This window comes from Microchirus variegatus (assembly GCF_963457635.1).
Source record: "Microchirus variegatus genome assembly, chromosome: 6".
Classification (NCBI taxonomy): domain Eukaryota; kingdom Metazoa; phylum Chordata; class Actinopteri; order Pleuronectiformes; family Soleidae; genus Microchirus; species Microchirus variegatus.
Genome location: NC_139807.1, coordinates 15,866,194 through 15,887,311, shown reverse-complemented (window position 1 = coordinate 15,887,311; position 21,118 = coordinate 15,866,194). Strand labels below are relative to the sequence as shown.

Here is a 21,118-nt window from a genome sequence, read left to right as displayed (position 1 = left end):
CCACTGTTTACGCATTAAAGGCAACTGTGACGCTGTGTACGGAAAGCCGGAAGGATCAAACCTCAACGAACCGCAGCGTCCAAAAAAAAAGCGCGATTCAGTCTGGAGCTGGAGGAACAGGTGGTGCAGATGGAAGATGACATGGATACCAAACTGAAATTAAAAAATGAACTTTGAAAGCAAACACCACACTTTCTTTTTGTCAAAACTGTATTGTTTTTAATCTTCCTGACCGAAAGATTTTTTTCACAGTATCAAAAGTGAATTAAAAAAAAGAAACAAGCCAACATACACTGGCCATTATTGGAATAGTATAAATCTACATTCGAAACATTTAAGATAAACCTCTCTACTTGTATATAGCCTGAAAAGCATCAGAGATGTCATATGAAAACAAAATCTCAGCACAAATTCAGGAAAGAAACCATCTCAGTAAAAGCCATCAGCTAAAACATAGGACACTGGTGTACATCCTGAGGCCCTGGTCCCAAAAGTACTCTTCTGGGATCAAAAGATAATCAAGACTTGGACTTCACATAGGCTAGCTGAGGCGGACGGTGCCATTAAGGTAAGGGAACCTGTGGGGAGACATGACAAAGGCTCAAAAAGGCCCAACATAATCACTCAGTATGTACAAGCATTAAAATTGACTGTCAGACAAGGCGTGAGGGTTCCATTGTTAAAATGAACAATGCACACCGGTGTACTGGCTGGGATGTGAAGATTGAAATAACAGTTTGGGAGTGGTGAAGGACTTGTCCTATTGAGCGTGTACGGAATATCACTAAAACATCACTGCTCCAAGTTTAACACCAATTTATGATACAGACGCAACAGACGCATTTGCCAGATACAGGACAGGACACAATGACACGATCATGCATTGGTACCTAAGTGGAGTAATATGTTCTCGATGCCACCTCCTGTGAGTGCAGAGTGTTGTACAAAGTAAATTGAGATTCTCCCACAAAGTTCTATTTGTGGTGTTGGTGTACCAAAAGCTGTCAAACATTTCATGTTCGTGTTTCAAATAATTTTGTACATAAAAGTTAACAGTGAGGTCATCAAGTGCTTGTTAGTTAAGCCATTACTGATTCCACAATATTTTTGATCGATCAAACTTTAAATCTGAGAAAAACTCTCACATTCAAAATGATCAACCACCACCAAAATGCACTGCAGTTTGCCTTTAAGTAAATTCAACACAGTTGTTCCCTGTAGAAAAGTGTTTTACCATAACATTTAGGTCAAATGTCATGTGCTCCTTTTTGTCAGTTGGAAAAGTATAAGAAAAATGGTCTGTAGTGTCTACAGAGGCTGGTGTGAGTCGTAATGTGAAAGAGGATAAGCACCGAATCAGATCAATTGAAATTCAGAAGTTTAACAACGTTAAAATGTCTCAGATTTTGTGATAAAAACATTTATTTCATGTAAGGTAATTGTTTACATACTACATACGTAAGCACATGGATGCAGTGGAGTCAGACTTTTTCCATTTTGCATCTCTCATTTAGTGAACATTGCAATAAGAGCAAAGAGTTGGCCTTGAGAATGATCCCTGGCTTGTTAGCCACAAGTTACATTTTCAGTCTTCTGGATGGAGTATGAATTTGAACCAGGGTCCCTTGGCTTGGTAAAGAAGAGAAGAAAACAGGGAATGAGAGAAGGCTTCAGGCCAAACAGGGTTGTACTGAAAGACTGTGAAGTTCTTTTCCTTTCTGGCACTCATCAGAGTTATTGAGCTGCATTGGAAGGAACCTTTTTGAGGCTGAAGTTGGACCAATTCACTGCTACCTTCTGGCGCGTTTGTTTTGCAGAATCCAGGCAAAACCTACAGTGAACAAAGAGACAAACGAGAAGAAGGAAGAAATAAAACCCAGTTTTAGAGATGCATTTAATTCATATCAACATAAAAGTTGAGCTACCCTTTTTCCACTAATTATGCTTACCTTTTGAAGTATTCCACTTCCCGATCAATCTCATCCATTTCAGTTGGGTCCCCATCTTTTGGGAGAAACACATCCTCTGAAGGGGAAAAAAAAGACAAGAAAATTAAATGAGATTGAAAATTAGAAACAATCCTAACAATGGTGTTATAAGCAGATTTCTTTCCGTACCAATAGCACTGCTGGATTTTTCATTTTTGTTCTTGCTCTTCTTATTTTTCCCCTTGGCTTGTTGATGTTGCTGTCCATTTGCTGGAATGGTGTGATGAGTTTTGCTTTCTGCATCCTGCTCAAATCGACTTCCCCGCGTCTCCATGTCACCTTTACCTCTTTGTGCATTGGGGAGGCCGCCATTCGCCCCATTTGCTGCATGTTTGGACAACCTGCCGTCCTCGGCTTTCTTAAGGCCATTTCTCTGGTTGTCCGTAGAGTGCTGTAGTTGTTTGTTCCCAACCTTTGAGCCATTAGAAGAATTTTCTTTAGACTCACTCATTTTCTGCGTTTCATTCCTGGAGACAGCTTTGACTGGTTTACTGGAATTGATCTCAGGCACAATTTGCTCCTGTTTTTGCTGCTGCTTTTTATTCTTCTTAGACTTTGCACCACCGTTCCCAATCACTGTGTTCTTGGGATCAGGGGTGTCCTCCTTTGATTTAGCCGTGGCTAAGGCTGGCACCTGTGGCAAAATGTCAGATCCAGTAGACGTGCATCTTTCTGGTGAGCGAACCCTTATGAGTTTTGAGAGACTGGGGGTAGTGTGCAACCGCTGGATGTCCTTTGACCCAACAGTTACACCCGATGCTGTGGTGGTGGTGGTGGTGGTATTAGGGGAAGACACAGCATTTGTGTCCTCCCATCCATTAACCAGATCAAGGTGGCTTTTAAAGGATCCCAGTGAAAGAGGGGCAAGGTCGAGGTCTATCTGCTGCAGATCAGAGGAACCATTGAGATGAGACAGTAAATGGTTGCCCTCCAATGTGGCTGCCTTCTTTGGGAAGTCATTGACATCCAGATTGAGGTCATACATACTAAACGAGGCCCGGATTGAGTCTTTGATAGTGTTCTTAATCTCTTCCAGTCGACTGGTAAGAAAACTGTTGACACGCTCAAGCTCCAGCTGAGGCCAGTCCAGCATTCGACTGGCTTCAGAACCATCAGGTATGGGCTCATCGGCCGACTCGGATGGATTGGAGTGGGGGTCACTGCCTGCAGCACCCACGTTGCACTGCTGTGCTTTTTCCTGAAACACACAGAGTACAGACATGCTCACTTAAAACATACTTAGACAGAATTCATTCACAGGCCTGTGTTCAAACTATGTAATTAATTTGGCATCAATCGAAGCATGTAGAACACATACCAACAGACAGTAACCAAATCTAGTTTACTTTTTCTTTGATACATTAATCTCCAAATTAAAACAGTAACTCTTGAGGGTTAGGTAAGAGAAAGGTAAAAGAGAGATGAAAGGTTGAGGGAATGCAACATCAGAGCAGATACCAACTGGTGTAAATCACCAAGAAAAAGAGAACAATGGGGGTTACAAGAAAACCAAATCTTATTTTTTTAATTAACTGTAGAAGTCAATTTTAGGTAAAGCAATTCAATCAATTCATATTTTGATACTCCCCACTTTAATGACGGGTTCATCATTATCGGCAGAATCTGTCATTTACACTTGGAAATAATCTCCCTCACAGACACAGACACACACACAGGACAAAACATACATGTACAGTTAAACAATATCACCAACAGTGACAAACCTAAGATAAAATCTAAAACGCATATGATATATACTCCAAGTAAAAAAAAGGGTAGCATCTGTTGTTATCATACCTTCTTCTTTTGTTTGTGTCGAGCCCTTTTGGCAGCCTTTGCACTGTTGACAGGTTTGGGCTCAGAACTGTTAATGAAGTCTAGCAGCTCGTCCACGTCTCTGTTGTCGATGACATCGGCCACAGCCGGGTCTGAGTCTTGACGCTGAGGCAGCTCCTCTTTACGCCGGGTCAGACGTGAGCGGAGTTTCTCTCGGATCTCAGCGTAGTTTCGGCTCGTCGGTGCAGCTGGAGGCTGAGATCACATAATGTATAAAAAATATTGATATCTTGTCATGATGTCAAGTTTGATAAAGGCTAAGTTATTATTAATAAATTTCAAATTACCGCATTGTGTCCAAAGAACTCGCAGTAGCAGCAGTCACAGTACTTTCCATCCTTCTGGTTGGTGGAAGAAGAGGCACATGAGCTCCTCTCAGAGCTGCTGTCTTCATCTTCCCCTTCCTCCAGTTCAGATGAAGGATGACACAATGTCCCATTTGTCATTTTGTGCCCCTTACATGCCTGATCCCTACGAATCAGAAGAAAACGACATAATGACACAAACACCCAAAAGGCTTTTGGATTCTGTGACAATTTTGCATACCCAGAAAGGAAGTGTGAAGATATCTGTCCTCACCTGCAGGCCCCAGCTGTCAGATGACCTACATTGGGAGGAGCCACTGCTCCTTGACTGTGCCCATTACAGGGATGGTTACAGCCTATTAAAGATGTGCCCAGTTTGCTGTGTTGCGTGTTCACAGCAGGAATGTGGGAGTTTTTGCACGGGCTGGGCTTATGTACAGATGTCGGGCTATCTGGGCTGGGAGAATTGAGTTTGGCTGTCGGGCCGTGGAGATTTGGTACCAGCGGGGAGAAGGGAGCGTGGGCTGCCACACCCGTGCCCGACGAGGAGGTTACGTGACCGTGCTGCGCAGAGTTCGGTTTTGGGGGAAGGAGGGAGGAATGCTGGGATGACAGGCCGGTGGGACTGTTGGGGGGAACCGACAAGTCTGTGTGTTGATGATGGTCACTGGGGTGGAAGGCTTCACCTGAACGATAACAAACAATAACACAAATTACTATCAATTAAGCAAGCAAGTCTATGTAGACTACCGTTCAAAAGTTTGGGGTCACCTATACAATTTGTGTGTTTTCAATTAAAACTCACACTTTTATTCATCAAAATAGTTGCGCGATTAGCAAATACAATGTACCATAAGAACACTGGAGAGATGGTTGCTGGAAATGGGCCTCTGTACACCTATGTACATATTACAAACCAAACGTTTGCAGCTAGAATAGTTGACCACATTAACAATTTATAGAGTGTATTTCTGATTAATTCAATGCTATATTCATTGAAAAAAGCTGGTTTTCCTTAAAAAATAAGGACATTTATAAGTGACCCTTGCTTTATGGAAGCCACCATCTTGCACCACGTTTAAACAACCCAAACGGTCAAACCAGCCAGAGCGTTCTGAGGTGTAAGTTTACTATACAAATAAAGAAGAACGACATCCTTCCTGGAACTCAAATGATACAGTTCTACTTTTTATGGATGAACCAGTTTTCCATGAAGTTTGCTTAGTCAAAAAATAAATACAGTAGGGCAAATTAATGGATGAACTGAATGCATTTTACAGTCTCTTACAATAAAAAAAACATTATAAAACATTATAAATCTAAAATATATTAAGATTTATATAGAACTATTTTCTTTAACAATTAACTGCCAATAATGGGTTTTGATTCAATTAAATGCCACAAATCCCCAAAAGAAGAATAGTGCTTACCTGGGGGTGTTGGTCGACGGCACATGGTCTTGAAGTGCTTGGGAGTGGATTTACAAAGGTCTGCTGAGGTAGACAGAGGGTTCCCAGCAGAAGATCCACTGGAATTCTGGGACGATGGATGACTGTAGGGACAGACTTTGGTCCCAGATGTTTTAGCAGATTTCCCAGGAGCTTCGTGAAGTCCTCTTTTCTCATGACAGACTGAGCCCGGTGTTACACCTAGATGGAGAAACACACATGTGATAATGGTTAACTTAGTGGTAGTAAAGACATGAGTTGTGATATCACAATATGTTGCTATTTATAAGAGTAATGAGTGCAATGATTCTTAGGAACCATAAAAAAAATGTCCGTGAAGCTTTGACATCACTTTGACCCTCCCGAGTCGGGCAGTACAAAAAAATTAACTTCATTGTTGTTCTTGTTAGAAATATCTAACAGATTTTTTTTGGTTGTATAAAAAAAATGACACAATGGTGGAATTTATTTGAATTATTTAATACAACAATGACCTATAATGCTAACAAAAGCTACTGTACTATACAGTATGTGTAGGTGGACCTTAGTGGTTACAATGGTTTGAAAACTCATAACCATTGTTTCAGTCAGCACTTTAATAAGAGATTTATTAATGAATTATTTTATTATTTATACATTGGAACCAGAGCATGCACCGAGCACACTCATGATTACTTTTACTTAGCCGAGTTCTAATATGATCTGGTCAAACGACCCACTTGAGCAGTTGCTAAACTAGAAATACAACCATACATGAGGATCAGGTGACCTCCACAACACGGTTCGATGAGAACCAAAAGATCAGAAGGAAATAAATGGCATTTCCCTAATCATCAATAAACATGTCACCCATTCACAGTCAAGATGGAGTAAGAATAGACTTTTTTTTGTAACTTGTAAGTACAAAAAAAATTAAGTGTTAAACTAGTATTTCTGGAGTGGGGCAACAGTTTTTATTTTATTTCTCTTTTCTGCTACCGACTCAGCTCCGTTTACTCTGTTCATTACTGGATATTTTAATTTGTTGAATCAGTCACTGCGTCAGGTTATTATTGTCAAGAATGTTTTGCTTACATTAGCGTACTTTGTTTTTTTGCAAAGCTCAATCACATGCGACTTCCAGGGAGAATATAACAAGCCTTGTGTCTGAAGCTGTGTGTGTGTGTGTGTGTGTAACACGCTGTGAGTGGTATCAGCTCACATTATCAGTTAATGAGACAATCACCCCCTCTGTATTTAAAGTTAGAATTAAAACCTATGTTTTTGATAAAGCTTATAGTCAGGGCTGGCTCAGGGAAAACTTTCTCTTTGTTATACTGACATCGGCCTAGACTGCTGCGGGAACTCCTGTGTTGCACTGAGCGCTCACTTTCTCACACTCCGTGTATGAATATGCCATCACTACATGACAGTAATCTTGTTCTTTCTCTCCCCTAGTTTGTGCTTTTCCTCTCCGTCCTCATTCTGCAAGTACCGGTGAGCTCCAGTTGCAAGGCTAGTCGTAGTTTAGTAGTTGTAGTATTGTCATCACCATTGTTATGCTATGATTTAAATGCACACCAGTATGTTTCTTGCAAATACTGCTACTGGTTGTATAAAATGACATAATATTATAATTTTTTTTAAATATTACAACTGATTTAAAACTATCCTTAATACAACTATTATACATCTGCTCCTGGGCTTCTCTCTTCCGTCTCTACCTCAGCGAGACTGGCCATTTCCATAGCACCAAAAAGAATATTTGATTTATGATACATCATGATGTATGCATAAAAGAAGAGGAAAACAGTATTTGTATTTAATCACAACAAAACATCCGTTTCAAGACCTGACAACTGAGAATACCTTGCAAAGTGCACAGTCTTAACTTATTGCACAAATAGTCATTAAATGGCAAAATAACAAACCGACACAATGTTTGACGCAGCCGGCCAACACCAGCAGCCTTTCCGCGCATAGACGGCATATGGAAGCCTTGTTTACGTTTTTTAACCCCTGATATAACAGACGTATTTGAAATGTCTTTTAGCCAATTATTTGTTAGACCAAAGATCTTAGGGCAGCAGAACTTATGCTGCGTTCCAGTGCAACTCCAAAAAGGATAACAACTGAGCGTCCAGCGGGACACTGGGCAGAGTATTTAAAATCCAGACTGTCTGGTTAAATCCAGACATACGGTCACCCTAAACTTACCCCGAACTCTTTCTTTCTATCACTACTTTTTGTCCCAGATTTTTCCTTTCACCCCAACCGGCTGAGGCATATGGCTGCAAATCTTTGACTCTGGTTATGCCAGAGGTTTATTTCTGTGTTTCTTCATTGTATTGTTAACCAAGGTTTTTGCCTTACTATGTAAAGTTCCTTCAGACAATACAAATAACATATTTCATTTGATTTGATACTGGCAGTTAATTACTTGGAAAAAAATCCTAGTAAAAACTGTGAGCATATTCTTTGATAGCCCTATGGATTATCAATTTGAATTTGTAAGCTTTTGCTGTTACTCGTCCACATAACAACCTTGATTATCAAATCACATAGTGTACTTGTTATCATTGTTTTATTCATATTCCACATTACTAAATAAATTCCCCCTTATTGTTACGTGTTCTCTTCCTTTTTAACACTTACTCTTTGTACTTTGCAATGTTTTAACAAGTCCATCATTACACACACAATTCCAGTAAAAAAAGATTCTCACAAATCACAAAATATGTGAAAAATTATCACATCTCATGACTAGTATGAAAGACATTTTCTTTTTAATAAAACATTCCTAAATTATATCTGGCGAATCCCTAGACCAGCCATGTGTAACATTATGCTTAGTTAGTTTAATTAAGCATGGCCTTGTCGTGATTTTGGTAGAATTAGAAGGATTTAATAAGTGGACAAATTCACAAAATAAATGAGGATCCTAGTCATATTTTCTGAATAAGCTAAAATGTCACTTCACTCTTCATAATGTTGACCTCGAGAGCCCTAGAAATATTTCACAAGATGTCTCTTTGTTCTAAGACAAAGCAGACCTTCACATGAGCTAATAAAGCACTCACCATGACATGCTCTGAATCTAACGTCATTTGTGCGTATTTTACTGAACTGAAACTTGCAACAAAGCCTGAAATCAAAGTTTGTGTTATTTGAATTGATTACTGCCATGGTTATTAAATGTTGTGTGGACCCATCTTCTACCCTGTGATGACTGACCTTGTTGCGAGTGTGATGAAGTGTTGTGGTTGCAGTGTTCCCCTCCACTAGTGTGAGCAGAGTTCCAGAGACCTGACAGTTTGTGGGCTGACAGGAAGGAACTCGGATCCCAGTCCACAGTGCTTTGCTCCGAGTAACCGTTCCCACAGCTCTGGGATTTACAGGAGGAAGAGTGTGACAATGGCATCTAAAGGAAAAGAAAGAAGAAGAAAAAATTTATTTAATCATATGTCTACTAACATGGGCGCACTTTCTGGCAGAACTTCTTAAGTCAAACCTGGACTAAAAACTAAACCATATGTCAAAATGTCTTATGTGTATGCTTCCGAGACTAGTTGCTTTTTTTAAGGCTGCAGAAAACGATAATGCCTCCCACTTCTCTAGCCACTGTCTCACCACATTTTGTTTACAAACACTAACACAATCATAATTTCCTAGAGAAACACATATTCTTTACCTGACCAATTTTGAGCAAGTGTATCAGACATTAAATTTCTTTCAAATCCCAAGGGTGCTTTCCCAGTATAGCGGACTGCCGGCCACTGATTGGCAAAGAGTGTCGTCACTAGAAAAGCCGTGAGCGTGGCGATCAGTTGAAAAGAAAAGTCTGGTGTGTTTAGCAAATAACAATCCATGTCACTGCACAGACTTCATGCAGGAAGTCCTCCAAGACCCTGTGAAGAAACCATTTTCAATTTACCGGGTCTAATGATTCAGTACAGCAAAAAGAAATACTTTGCTCGTCACTAGTTTGTGTGCTTGTGTCGCGAATAGAGACGCCACGGCAGTTTTGCGCAGTCATGCCATGGTGACTCACGTTGGAGAGGTACTATGAAGTAATGGATGAACCAGGGGCCTGATACCAAACCGAGTACAGTTGAGACAAGCGGTACTAGAACAGTATAATGGAAAAGCGCCATATGTGTCCAGGGATATTACAACCATGAACAGGCTACATAAGATTTCAAGGACAACCAGCAAACCAGCCAAACTGACTGGCACAAAAGCAAATACAAAAAAATCAAAACAAACAAATAAATCAATAGGGAGCATTTGCAGTTAGAATTGATTTAAGAGTCAGAAAATGTAGGAAAATCACATCCACAAAGACCGCAGAAGAATATATTTTTTTAACCCATGTGCTACGCGTAACGACAGTACTTTAACGCATTCTCCAAAATAAAGGCGAAAAGAGAAAGACAACCATTTGAAGTGCGACTCTGTTCACGGCAAAAAAAATTTGCACACAGCAAAAAATATGGAACTTGACAGTACTGGTGCCCGACATATTTTTCTAATCTTGGTAGCACATTAATGGAGAGTAACAACAAGTTTGAGCCAAACATCAGCAACAAGTCCTGAACACTGTGGTCGTGGGCAGCCACTGATAATACAGCAAGTCACCATTTGCATTTCATGTAAACACTGTTGTTGTCGTACATGTGTCACAGAGTCACAAATCCAAAGGGAGACAGACTCCTTCTGAAGTTAGAACAAGGAGAATACATGTTGAAACTTAAGGCCACGGTATACTTCTCCGACTGCGTAAAGCGTTATCGGACTGCGTAACCACAGAGACCCCTCGAGCCTTCATAGGATACACGGATACGCACTGCAATTTTCCGCCCGATAAGTAGGGGTCGCTACGCAAGGTTGTTGTGCTTCTTGCTACAGTGAGCAATGGCATCCGAGAGAGAAGGACTGTTGTTGTTGTTGTTGAAGCTGAATAACATTGAAACAGTGGCTGTTTCTCACCTGAAATTTTATTATTTTCTGTGTCCCGGAACGCAGTTTTAAGATCATTTGAGGCGCAAAATTGGCCATTTAGAGTCTAAAAATGTGGTTTGTGTATTAAGATATGACACAGAGCAGAGTTATTTCTGCCTGTCCTGAGGACCAATAACAGCCCTTGCCATCTCTGTTGTACCTTGACATAGTGACCGACACATATAAAAAATGTTTGTGCACCCGGAGAGACTCTCCGACAGCCCCTCCGGCGACATAGAGCGGTCTCCATAACCTAGGTAGAGCACTTTATGCAGAAGTATACATTGGGCTTTACTGAATCCAAGCTGATAATTTAGTGTGCAAGTACATGAAAACGGATTACTCAATGCGGTATCAGTTGACAGAATCGAAAAAAACAAGCCAACAATACAGTGGTAAATTTAAGTTGTTGTTCCATACATTTGTCCCAAATCAGACTGCTTTTACTTACCGGTGTAGGCTGCTCCTGGGTGCTCCGCCTTTCCTCCTCCTCTACACTCTTGCAGCAGCTTTGACAGATCCACAGAGGCACCTCTCCCAGCAGGGACTGAGACAGCGAGGGCACAGCATCAGCAAGCTTACGCCCAGGCGCCTCCCGCAATAAGGCCTGGGAGAGCGCAGGCACAGCATCAGCCAACTTGGTCCCGTGGCCCCCAGGGAGTCCATTCACAGAGCTTGCTCCCCAGTCCTTAAATTCACGGTGGCACAGGAGGCAGCAGGTGTGCATAGGCTAGGTAGGAAGAGAATAAAGAGGTTAGCGAAGTCATGGTTCTGAAACTTTAACTCTGACCTGGTTTGCTTTTTCACCATGGGTTGTTTATGCTGGGTGTCATCAGCTTTGTCAGCTACATAAACAGTGTAACATCTTAAAATGCAACACAGTAACCAAAGAGCAACAACAAAGGACACTGAGCATGTGTGTGTTCTTCCTTCTTGGCTACATGGCTGTTTTGTGATAAAACAGTCAACATATGGCGTCGTTTGTGTTTTTTCAACTCCATTTGTGTTTTTGCCTGAAAGGAAAGATTCTCTGACACAAAAAATGGTCCGCAGTGTGTATCCCAAAAAGAAGGGTGCCAAAAAGCAGGACAGTGCATATTGGTTATTTTAGATCACTTCACAACTTTGGCAATACAACAATCTGACAATAAAACAATCTGATAATTAACTATTCCACTTCACTGGAATTGAAGTTTACACACATATTGATGGCATTAGTTTTACCCAGAACTGACACATTACACTCATTAAAGGATAGCCAGTTAATTTCTTAATTAACAGTAGCACGTATCTGTCTATATTCTAAATATATTACATTTTGGTGTGAGACGTGTATAGACGTCCAGTCCAAGCAGATAGTAAGAGAAGGCTCGGGAGTTATAGCGGTGCACCAGCCCGCAGCTTATAACATCAACTGAACTGCGATGTGTGATGTTGCTAACTGCTTAGTAGCCAGCAACATTGGCTGATCGTAACGGTGTGCTACTGTATACACTAAAACCTCCCACACATCTGCATTCGCAGACTAAAATAAACGGATGAAATGGTGTGCAGGGCTGTGGTACCCTAATTGCAGTTCCGGTGTATGTATTATAACTGGCAAGCGTTTTAGCTCATAGCAAGGTAGTGGTCTCTGTGGATGTGATCAAGTGTAGCACGCTTGCAGCACGCTAGCTGTAGCCCGGCTAGCCTCCTGGCTAATGCTAGCTAGCCTGGGTGAGTTGTAAACGCTGGAAATGAGACGACCTGACCCGTAGTACAATGTCACCTGTCTGACCAGAGGGGACGGGCTACAACGCCAGTCACACTGCCCCAAAGCCGGCTGACGCTGGCGATTCTGCTCGCCAAGTTGTGATGCATTTTATTTATTTATTTATTTACATCTCAAAACGACGCACAGCTCTACATCAACGACTACTCCGCTAAGACTAAAATAGCTTTCCCCGCTGCCCGCGTGTGTATATACCCTCGCCTCTGCAGGATCCGGCTACATTAAATAAAACACAATGGAGGGATGCTATGATTAGTAGACGGCTGTTAGCACATATGCTAGCTAGCCTGTTTTAAGCCGAAACGACTGCCTTGCTGTTAGCTACCTGGTTCGCTCTGGTAGTGGCCAGCCTATCCAGCCCAGCATCTCCACCGCCACCGCCTGCTGCATCGCCGGGAGAGACTGGGCTCTTCGGTGCGGTCTGCTGTCCAGGCACCATTTCCTTCTGGGCAACCCCTTGCTGCTTGCTTTTCTTCCTCGCCATTGCGACGGTGTTTATGATTCGCTTTGGCCAAGTTTGCACCAGTTTCGAATATTTAAGGAGCACACTTTCGTTTCTTCTCGGACCTCAAAATGTTCTCTATCTCCTCCAGTCAAGACAACAGTCAATATGGCGGAGGGCTGGCACACTCGGGAGTTCATAGGTTAAAGATACTGTGGGCGTGGGAGCTTCACTCACTTCCGAAGACTACGACTGTAAATGTACGCAACAATTGAAGCCACGCGTCGCCATTTTTAGTTAGGTCAAGCCTCCCCGCCCACTTTCTTCTGTCTGAACGCAATTCAATTCGAAAAAACTTTATTTCTTCCCGTGGGTAATTCAAAGACACAGTTGTCAACAAAAACAAAACATGTCAACTACGTTCTAAAAGGTTTGTCAATAATAAAATGTCATTATAACAAACACACAGCCAGTATTTACACAAGTATAAAGCATACTGTATATTATAGTATATATCATTATGTTTGAGAAAGCTGAGAACAATTTAACAGAAAATGCTGCTCACAGTAGTTAATGAATGAATGAATTAATTAATTAATTAATTAATTCATTAATTAAAGCCACGCTTTAAGCACTTGATGGAAATAACTTAGCCATTTGTTTACAACGACTCTGTATTGTGTGTAATTATACATCATTTCTGTTGTGGCCTGTATATGTTGTGAAGGGGCAGCATTTTTTTATAAAATAAAATCTATCGTTTCAACAATATAATACCCTCAACAAGGCTAAATACTATGGCTGCATCTGAATTGGAAGGACAACTCTGGGTGTTGGAAGGGGCGTGTCTCAAATCTGCCTTTCCCAACCTCTACACAGATTCATGGGTTAGAGTTTGAGTGCTGGGATTTCGGTTTCTATATGCATATCGTTACGGGCTTACTAAATACCACATCAATATTTTTTAATTCACTTTAAGGGTCCGAGTGAATGAATTACTGACATCTAATGGTGAGGCTGCTGATCATAACAAAGGGAGGACAGCTGTGCTCACCCCTCCCTCCCTTTCCCAAGTGGTTGGGGAATATGGTGGTCTTTGTATGCCAGAAGAGACGTCTGTTAGGATGAGTTCTTCTGTGTGTGTGTGTGTGTGTGTGTGTGTGTGTGTGTGTGTGTGTGTGTGTGTGTGTGTGTGTGTGTGTGGGGTATGATGCCCGCATTAAAATGCAAAATATACTCTCTGGCTGGTTTGCCTATTCGGTTTGCTGTAGAAACATGGCAGCACATAAGATGACTTGTGCAAACATCATGTAATACACTCAATTTCTGCCAATAAAATGGCACACACTGAACCTTTCACCTTTACCTGTCCATAAACAGCACAGCACTAAATATTGTTTGTCTATATAAATAACAAAATTAGCAGAGGGAGGCACATACAAAATGTTTGTGTTTTGTTAATATCTTTGTATTTTCACACATGTGGAAATGTCTTTATTGTCTTTGCGACTGTGTTTAAAGTGCTGCTTTCCTGCTTTAGGCAGAGTATAAAAGGGAATGCATATTGTTTGGTGGAGGCCACAGGGGGTCCAGCCAACATCTGTGTTATATGACCATAACCAATTCATCTGTTATGGAACCTTGATTATAATATATATTATATCCACGTATCGTGATTCTGTAATGATACTAGATGTATGTAGAAAGAGTTAAGGAAAAATATGTTCTAATAATGAGTTCTGAGTCAGCTCAGTCAGACCAATCATAAATGGTGCTCAGATACAGCTAATCACCATGGTAACAGAAAAGTAAAGAGCAGTGCATTTCAATCCGGTGGAGCTGAAAAGATTACTGTTTATATGCACAGTTTCTGCTTATAAAAGCAGGAGGTTGAATGTGAGAAAACAGTTGGTAAATTCTCAATCCAACAACTGTTTTGGTCACAACCCAAGTTGTCTTTCTGCTTGGTTATGGGCCGTCCCATTGTTGCGCAGACTGTTCTTCATTGACATTAAAGTGCTGAATTCCCACTGTTTGCTGGATTAAATGATTTGCAGGTGAAAACTGATTGTGATTTCACTTGTAATGTTTAATTAATGTTCAAACATACTAACTGACATCTTTAAAAACTAGTTGTGACTACTCTATAGTCAGCTATACTCTAATTAAATAACCATGAAGCAAATCATTAAAATGTATTATGAAAATGAAAATAAACTTATTTTTTACAGGGTAAATTAAGTTCAATCACAGTTTTAATAAAAACCAACACTTAGACTGTCTCTAAAACTGTTTTGTGAATCAGAGCCATGAGGTGCAGATTAAATAAGGTCATGTCATATAAATACATGTCTGAAAAACAAAGGTGCAGACAGTGAAGGGGAGGGAGGGGACGGGGGTTTGACAGTGACGGCGCTGTGCGATGCCTTCAAATCCTTTCTGAAAAAAGGAAATCGGAAAATATAATGTCTGCAGCAGCAGTACATTTTTTGAAACGAATTAAAATTAGTTTTAAGTAAGTAATTAAAACACTAGACAAGCTTATATATCATTAAACGTTGACTTTAATAATGTAAATATAACCTAGTGTTTTATTATTATTATTATTATTATTATATATTATATTATTTCAAGTGCAGGACATTGACTTATCTTTATTTAAAACACAAATGAAGATATTGATGAAAACTTTCTCTAGATGGTATTAATTTGATCTTGATGTACTAAACACATGGGTGTATGTTGATCAACTGATACATTTTCTTGGCATTTTATGGATATCGTTGACAAATGACAAAACACATCTTTTAAAAAAATGTTGTTGTGATGCAAAATGTAGATTCAAAAACAAGTAAGAGTGGTGGTGGTACACTATATCTATACTATACTATAACTAAAAGAGGTAGCATGAGGACAACTTTCAAATGTCCGAGGTTGCGTGAAGGCAGCACCTGGGTGTCTGTGGAGCGGGGACGTAGCAGCAGCAGCAGCAGCAGCTGCAGCAGTCACACTGAGCTTCATCTCTCCAGGCTACTGACGCTTGAGTCGCTCCACCTCGTTCACCCGCATTTGTTTTATTTACCCACTCAAAAAAAAAAGAAAGAAAGGAAAACAATCAAGAATGGAAGGACACGTTTGCAACATCCAGGTGCTTCTGCGGGCCGCGGAGTTTCTGGAGAGAAGAGAGAGAGGTGCGTATTTTGGTGGGAGCTGTCAGTCAGTAAAGGGGGAGGAAGTTACTTATCGTAAGAACAACAAAAATGCACAATGAAGCGGCTGCAACTGGACACACAGAACACACCGTGGACACACAATGCAGCTCAGTCTCCCGAGATTCCCTGCGATATCGTTGCTGGACGATAGTTGCAGGGCGATCTTTCGCGTCTGACTCAGTGACCTACATATCGGAGGCATCATTGTACTCAAAGGCGCCAATCTGGGCCAGTTTGAAAACGAATCCGAGCGCTCAGTCAATGAAAGAGCGGCAGAAAAAGAAGGACCAAGACTGTGCAGATTTTGCCTCAGTGTTCAGCTGTGTTTACTGTGCGCGGCCAGTTTTAACCGATTTGTGCGTAAAAGTGTTTGCGTCAGGGCGGATAATTGCGCGGTGATGGCGCCAAAAACCCAGAAACAAACCGTCCAGCAGAAGATGCTGATGATGATGACAGCAGCCGCGGCCGCAGCAGCAGCAGTGGGATGTCTTTGTCCTCAGTCTGCAGAAAACTCCCATGTTATAATATTATTATTACTTACTAACTTTATCTAAACAAAGTACAAAGTGATTCACTGTGCATTAGGCCAATAAAAGCAAGCACATACAACAAAACACATCTAAAAAAAAAAGTAATAACATAAATATAACACAAGTTGCCGCTGCTATTGTTAATACCACTATTGCATCATTAAAGTATAAGAGCTGCTTCATGATATTAAGAAAATATATTGTGATAAATCATCAAAAACATGAATATGCAACGTTTATGAACCATATACACTTAGAAGTGCATTATTTCCTGATTAAGAGCAAAGTCCACTTTCCACTCCAGTTTGTAAAGTGAAGTTGTTCATTTTAATTCCTCTGTTCCACAGAGCCACATCACATTTGCTCTAATTGCTGTTTTTTTAAACATTTAATATCCCCTGACTCTCTCTGGTTGTGAACAGATTCTGTATTATTTTTGGCACAAGGTCATTTTTCATTTTAAACATAATATTCAAAGTGCACAGGTCCTCTAGGTCGTGAAATTTTAATGTCTGTAGGTTCAGGAAGAATGCATTACTTTGGTTCATTATATAGTAGAATAGAATGGATAATAACTCTAATAGCCCTTTTTTTGTTCTTGCAAAAATTAAAATAGCTTTTAGTGTTTTAACAGTGTTACCACAAACGTCAGTACAATTGTTATATAAGGCATTAAGAGAGAACAGTATACATCACAATGTCCCCCTTAAAACATTTTCTGCTACACTAAATAACAACTTAATACCTAAAACAGATAAATATCTGAAAACAAGTTCAAGTTGTAATAAATGTGAACAAAAAATAATTTATTCCAAATGCAATGTGTGTATATGTGGGCGTGTGTGTGTATATGGGTGTTGTGTTAGTCTACAAAACAATGTCTTCTTTGCAATATGTACATATATTTTGCTATAGGCTATTGTGCATGTTGATATCACATTAATGTATTCACAAGAATACATTTTCTATATTTATTGCTATTTACTACTACTTAATTCAGCAGCTTTTCTACAATGTAGCGATGACACATGTGACACATACAATTGATTTGATGTTCATTATAGTAAATAACAAAACCACAACTTAAAAAAAAAGTATCTGTGATTTATCCTCAGACCACTTTCTAACACAGCTGATTCGTTTGCTTGTTTCCTGATACAGAGGCAGAACATGGATACGCTTCACTCCTGCCTCTCAGCCCAGGTCACTCGGATAAGAGGAGCAAACAGAAGAGTAAGAAGATATCTGCTGGTGGCAATAGGTAAATACATTACGTAACGCACAACTGACACGAGGGTGTGGTCGCGCGGTATGACACTCCGCTCTGATAAAGAACTCTTTCAAAAACAAATAGCTGAGAAGCTGACATCAGCAGGCAGTAGTTTCTGTCACGAGTACTCATCTCAACCTCTTTCTCTCTCTTGCTGCAGGTCAGTTCACAACGAGCTGGAAAAGAACAGGTAATTGTTTTGTTTTGACAATAACGCGAAACCCTATTGCGATCTTTAACGCGTGGACAAAACCTCACGAGCGGATGCTTCCTGTTGTGCTTCCGCAGACGAGCTCAGCTGAGGCACTGCCTGGAGCAGCTCAAGAAACAAGTGCCTCTGTCGTCCGACTCCATGAGGAACACCACCCTCAACCTGCTGAGGCGGGCTCAGCTTCACATCAAGGTAGACGCGCTCGCCACGTTTGCACCGACACACAGTTGAAAGTGGAGAAAACTGCAAATGAGCTCGGAGAAAAAAAAAAAAAAAAAAAAATAATGTGGTGATGTTGCATATGTGTGAGTTCAGTGTCGTTATGGCTTAAGGCAGGGGTTCTCAAAGTTTTGATACCTGAGGGCCAATTTAAGAACTCAACATTGGACTGAGGGCCACCAAAGAAAAAAAACCAGAAAGAAGTCCCATTTGTAATAATTTTAATGACCAATTTGCAGTTCTACAGTTTTACGCTTTATAATTTACTGGGTAATTACCCAGTATTTTGGCCATTGTTCTTACCTTCTAATTACAGGTTAATACCAAGTAACACATTTCTGTTACCATATATTTACTGGGTAAATAGCTAGTAATTGGGGGCTGTAGCTACCTGCTTATTACCAGCTTATAACCCAATAATACACTAAAATTCACCATATAGAAACCAGGTAAATACCCAGTATTTTTGTTTACACTTATTGGTCTGTATCCAGTAATGTCCAATAAACATTGCTTAGTACCTCCTGGATTAAAACTATCAACTGTAATTCATTTTGGGCCACAAGAAATGTTTCTGCGGGCCGCCATTGGCCCCCGGGCCGCACTTTGAGAACCAATGGCTTAAGGGAAGGAGTTGTCCCAGACACAGTTTGTCACTTCTGATGGAACTGTAGTGTTTGCCAGAGGGGCAACAGGTCAGACAGATAGAAACCAGGATGTGTACTTTACTGATATGGATGACGTTCTTATTCGCTCTGCTGAGGCATCAGGAGGTGTAAATGTCCCTCAGGGAGGGGAGAGGAGGGGGGAGGAGGGGGCAGCCATTGATCTTCTGTGCTCCACCCTCTGGAGCTTCTTCTGCTCTGCCTCAGTGCAGTGGCAGAAGGTCACCAGCAGTTGTACCATGTTATTCCTCCTGAGACCCTGTTGTGCCTTCTTAGGGTTAGGGTTGTGGTGTTTTAAGTCCAGGAGAGGTCAGCAGAGAAAGTGTGGACCCTCTAAGTCTATGATCTCCTTGGTTTTTGTGGTGTTCAGTGCATGGAGGATTAAGTGGTAGAAGATGGATGAATATGATTGGCTGATGCCCACAATGCAGTTCAACAATGCTTCACACTGCCCTATTCACAGTGGATTTCAGTTCAGTTGACATTTTGTACAATCTGTCTTTTATGCGTTCCTTATTTGGCCAATATTGTCGTAGTTTTGCTCACTCGTTCTCCCCTCCTCTCCACTTGTTCTCTCACATCAGAAGCTGCAGGAGCAGGACGAGCGCGCCGAGCAGCTGAAGGACCGCCTGCGCTGGGAGCAGAGAGAGCTGCGGGTTCGGCTCGAGCAGCTCCAGAGAGGCAGTGAGAGGATGAGGAACAACAGTCACGGCTCGACCATGTCCTCGGAGAGGTCCGACTCCGACAGAGGTGCGTCTCTCAGACACAAGAAGCATCTCACCTCAACCTTTGTCATTCATTCACAAAGGTCTTCTACCGCGTTATCCTCCACATGAGGGTGCCGGGGGGCGCTAGTGCCAATCCCAGCTAACGAAAGGCGGGGTACAGTCTGGACAGGTCACCAGTCCATCACAGGGTCACATAGAGACAAACAACCATCTACTTGGTCAATTTAGTGTCTAATTTCCCCAAATCTGCACTTTTTTGGACTGTGGGGGGAAACTGGAGAACCTGCCATATGCAGATTTATTTCAAAAGGCTGTACAACAGGTCTTGAAGACTACAATCTACAATCTTCCTTAGAATTTTGAGCTCTAAAATAGCAACCATGAGTCCACAGGCTTTGTTCTCTGCAAGTAAATAATAATGTTTTTGTGAAGCAGACGTCGACAGAGCAAGATGTGATGTTTCCATAATTAGTTTTAAGCTAAGCTTGAGACATTTGGTGACAAACAAACTTCAACTTAAGAAAAGAGCAATTAGAATAATAAATTAAGTTGGATATCTGGTTTTTCATAGGTTCATGTTGAAAATTCGAGACGTTGTTTATTCAAAAGCAGAGATAATTTATCATTTGTCTATTCCTTTTTCGGTTATTGGCACATTTGTGTTAATGCATTAATTCATTCAAGCAAATTGGCAGTTAGCACTAGCTCCATGTTGACTATATCAGGCTTCATCCACGCTACTGCATTCATTTGAAAACATTGCTCTCGTTTCGTTGCAGAGGATGTGGAGGTTGACGTGGAGGGCATCGTGTTCGACTGCGTGGACTCTGACGGACTGAGCATGCCGCACACAGACGCAGATCACTGTTACTCCAGCATGGACAAAGCGTGGCTATGACAGCAGTCAACTCTACAGGGAACTCCCTTTATGTCACTGAGATGGAGAGAGGAAGAGGAGGTAAACATTCCAAATAAAAAAAACACAGCGCAAATGGAGGACGCGGCGGCACAGCGGAGAGCGATGTTACTGTACAGCTGAACACTTTTTTTTTTTTTTAATAATAATAATGTCAGACAACAAGCTAAACGATAATGTCAGGTATGAATGAGCTGTGTCCATTTGCACTGAACAGCAGTTAAAATCACTGAGCTGGGACGGATGTAACATTTACGCATGTACACGTGTGTAATTGGCATCAACCACTGATGTTTGTTTTGCTCCCTCCTAAGCCATGAGGCCTCTGTAGCCTACAATGATCCAAACAGTTCACTTGTCTTTTAAGGACTTTTCTTAATCCACATAAGGGCTTCTTATTTATTCTCTACTACAGAACGTCTATATTGAATTCTGCCTTAAATCAGATTTGGTCTGGTGTTCTATACAGCTTCTCTTCAGCACTAAGTTTATATCTCTGCAAACATCATGTGTAGCATGCACTTAAACATTAACCTGTGCTATGTTTTTTTTTTTTTTTTAATCATCATGTTGATTCAGTCATGTGTTTTGTTCTTT

General features: G+C 41.0%; 2 protein-coding genes across 2 annotated transcripts; one reads left to right on the top strand and one right to left on the bottom strand.

Moving 5' to 3' along the window:
• Positions 1–1,703: 1,703 nt before the first annotated feature.
• Positions 1,704–12,812, bottom strand: fam193b (family with sequence similarity 193 member B; the record flags this gene model as incomplete). Its single annotated transcript, XM_083891048.1, has 10 exons — positions 1,704–1,831; positions 1,950–2,025; positions 2,118–3,186; positions 3,786–4,019; positions 4,112–4,295; positions 4,404–4,815; positions 5,560–5,778; positions 8,791–8,977; positions 11,009–11,287; positions 12,654–12,812. The coding sequence occupies 10 exons, from the start codon at positions 12,810–12,812 to the stop codon at positions 1,735–1,737; spliced, it is 2,916 nt and encodes a 971-aa protein (XP_083747174.1). The 3' UTR covers positions 1,704–1,734.
• Positions 12,813–15,870: 3,058 nt separating this feature from the next.
• Positions 15,871–21,015, top strand: mxd3 (MAX dimerization protein 3). The gene is made up of 6 exons (XM_083891088.1): positions 15,871–15,961; positions 17,674–17,773; positions 17,943–17,972; positions 18,071–18,185; positions 19,462–19,627; positions 20,385–21,015. Exons 1-6 carry the CDS (start codon positions 15,892–15,894, stop codon positions 20,501–20,503), a joined length of 600 nt encoding a protein of 199 aa, XP_083747214.1. The 5' UTR covers positions 15,871–15,891; the 3' UTR covers positions 20,504–21,015.
• Positions 21,016–21,118: the final 103 nt, after the last annotated feature.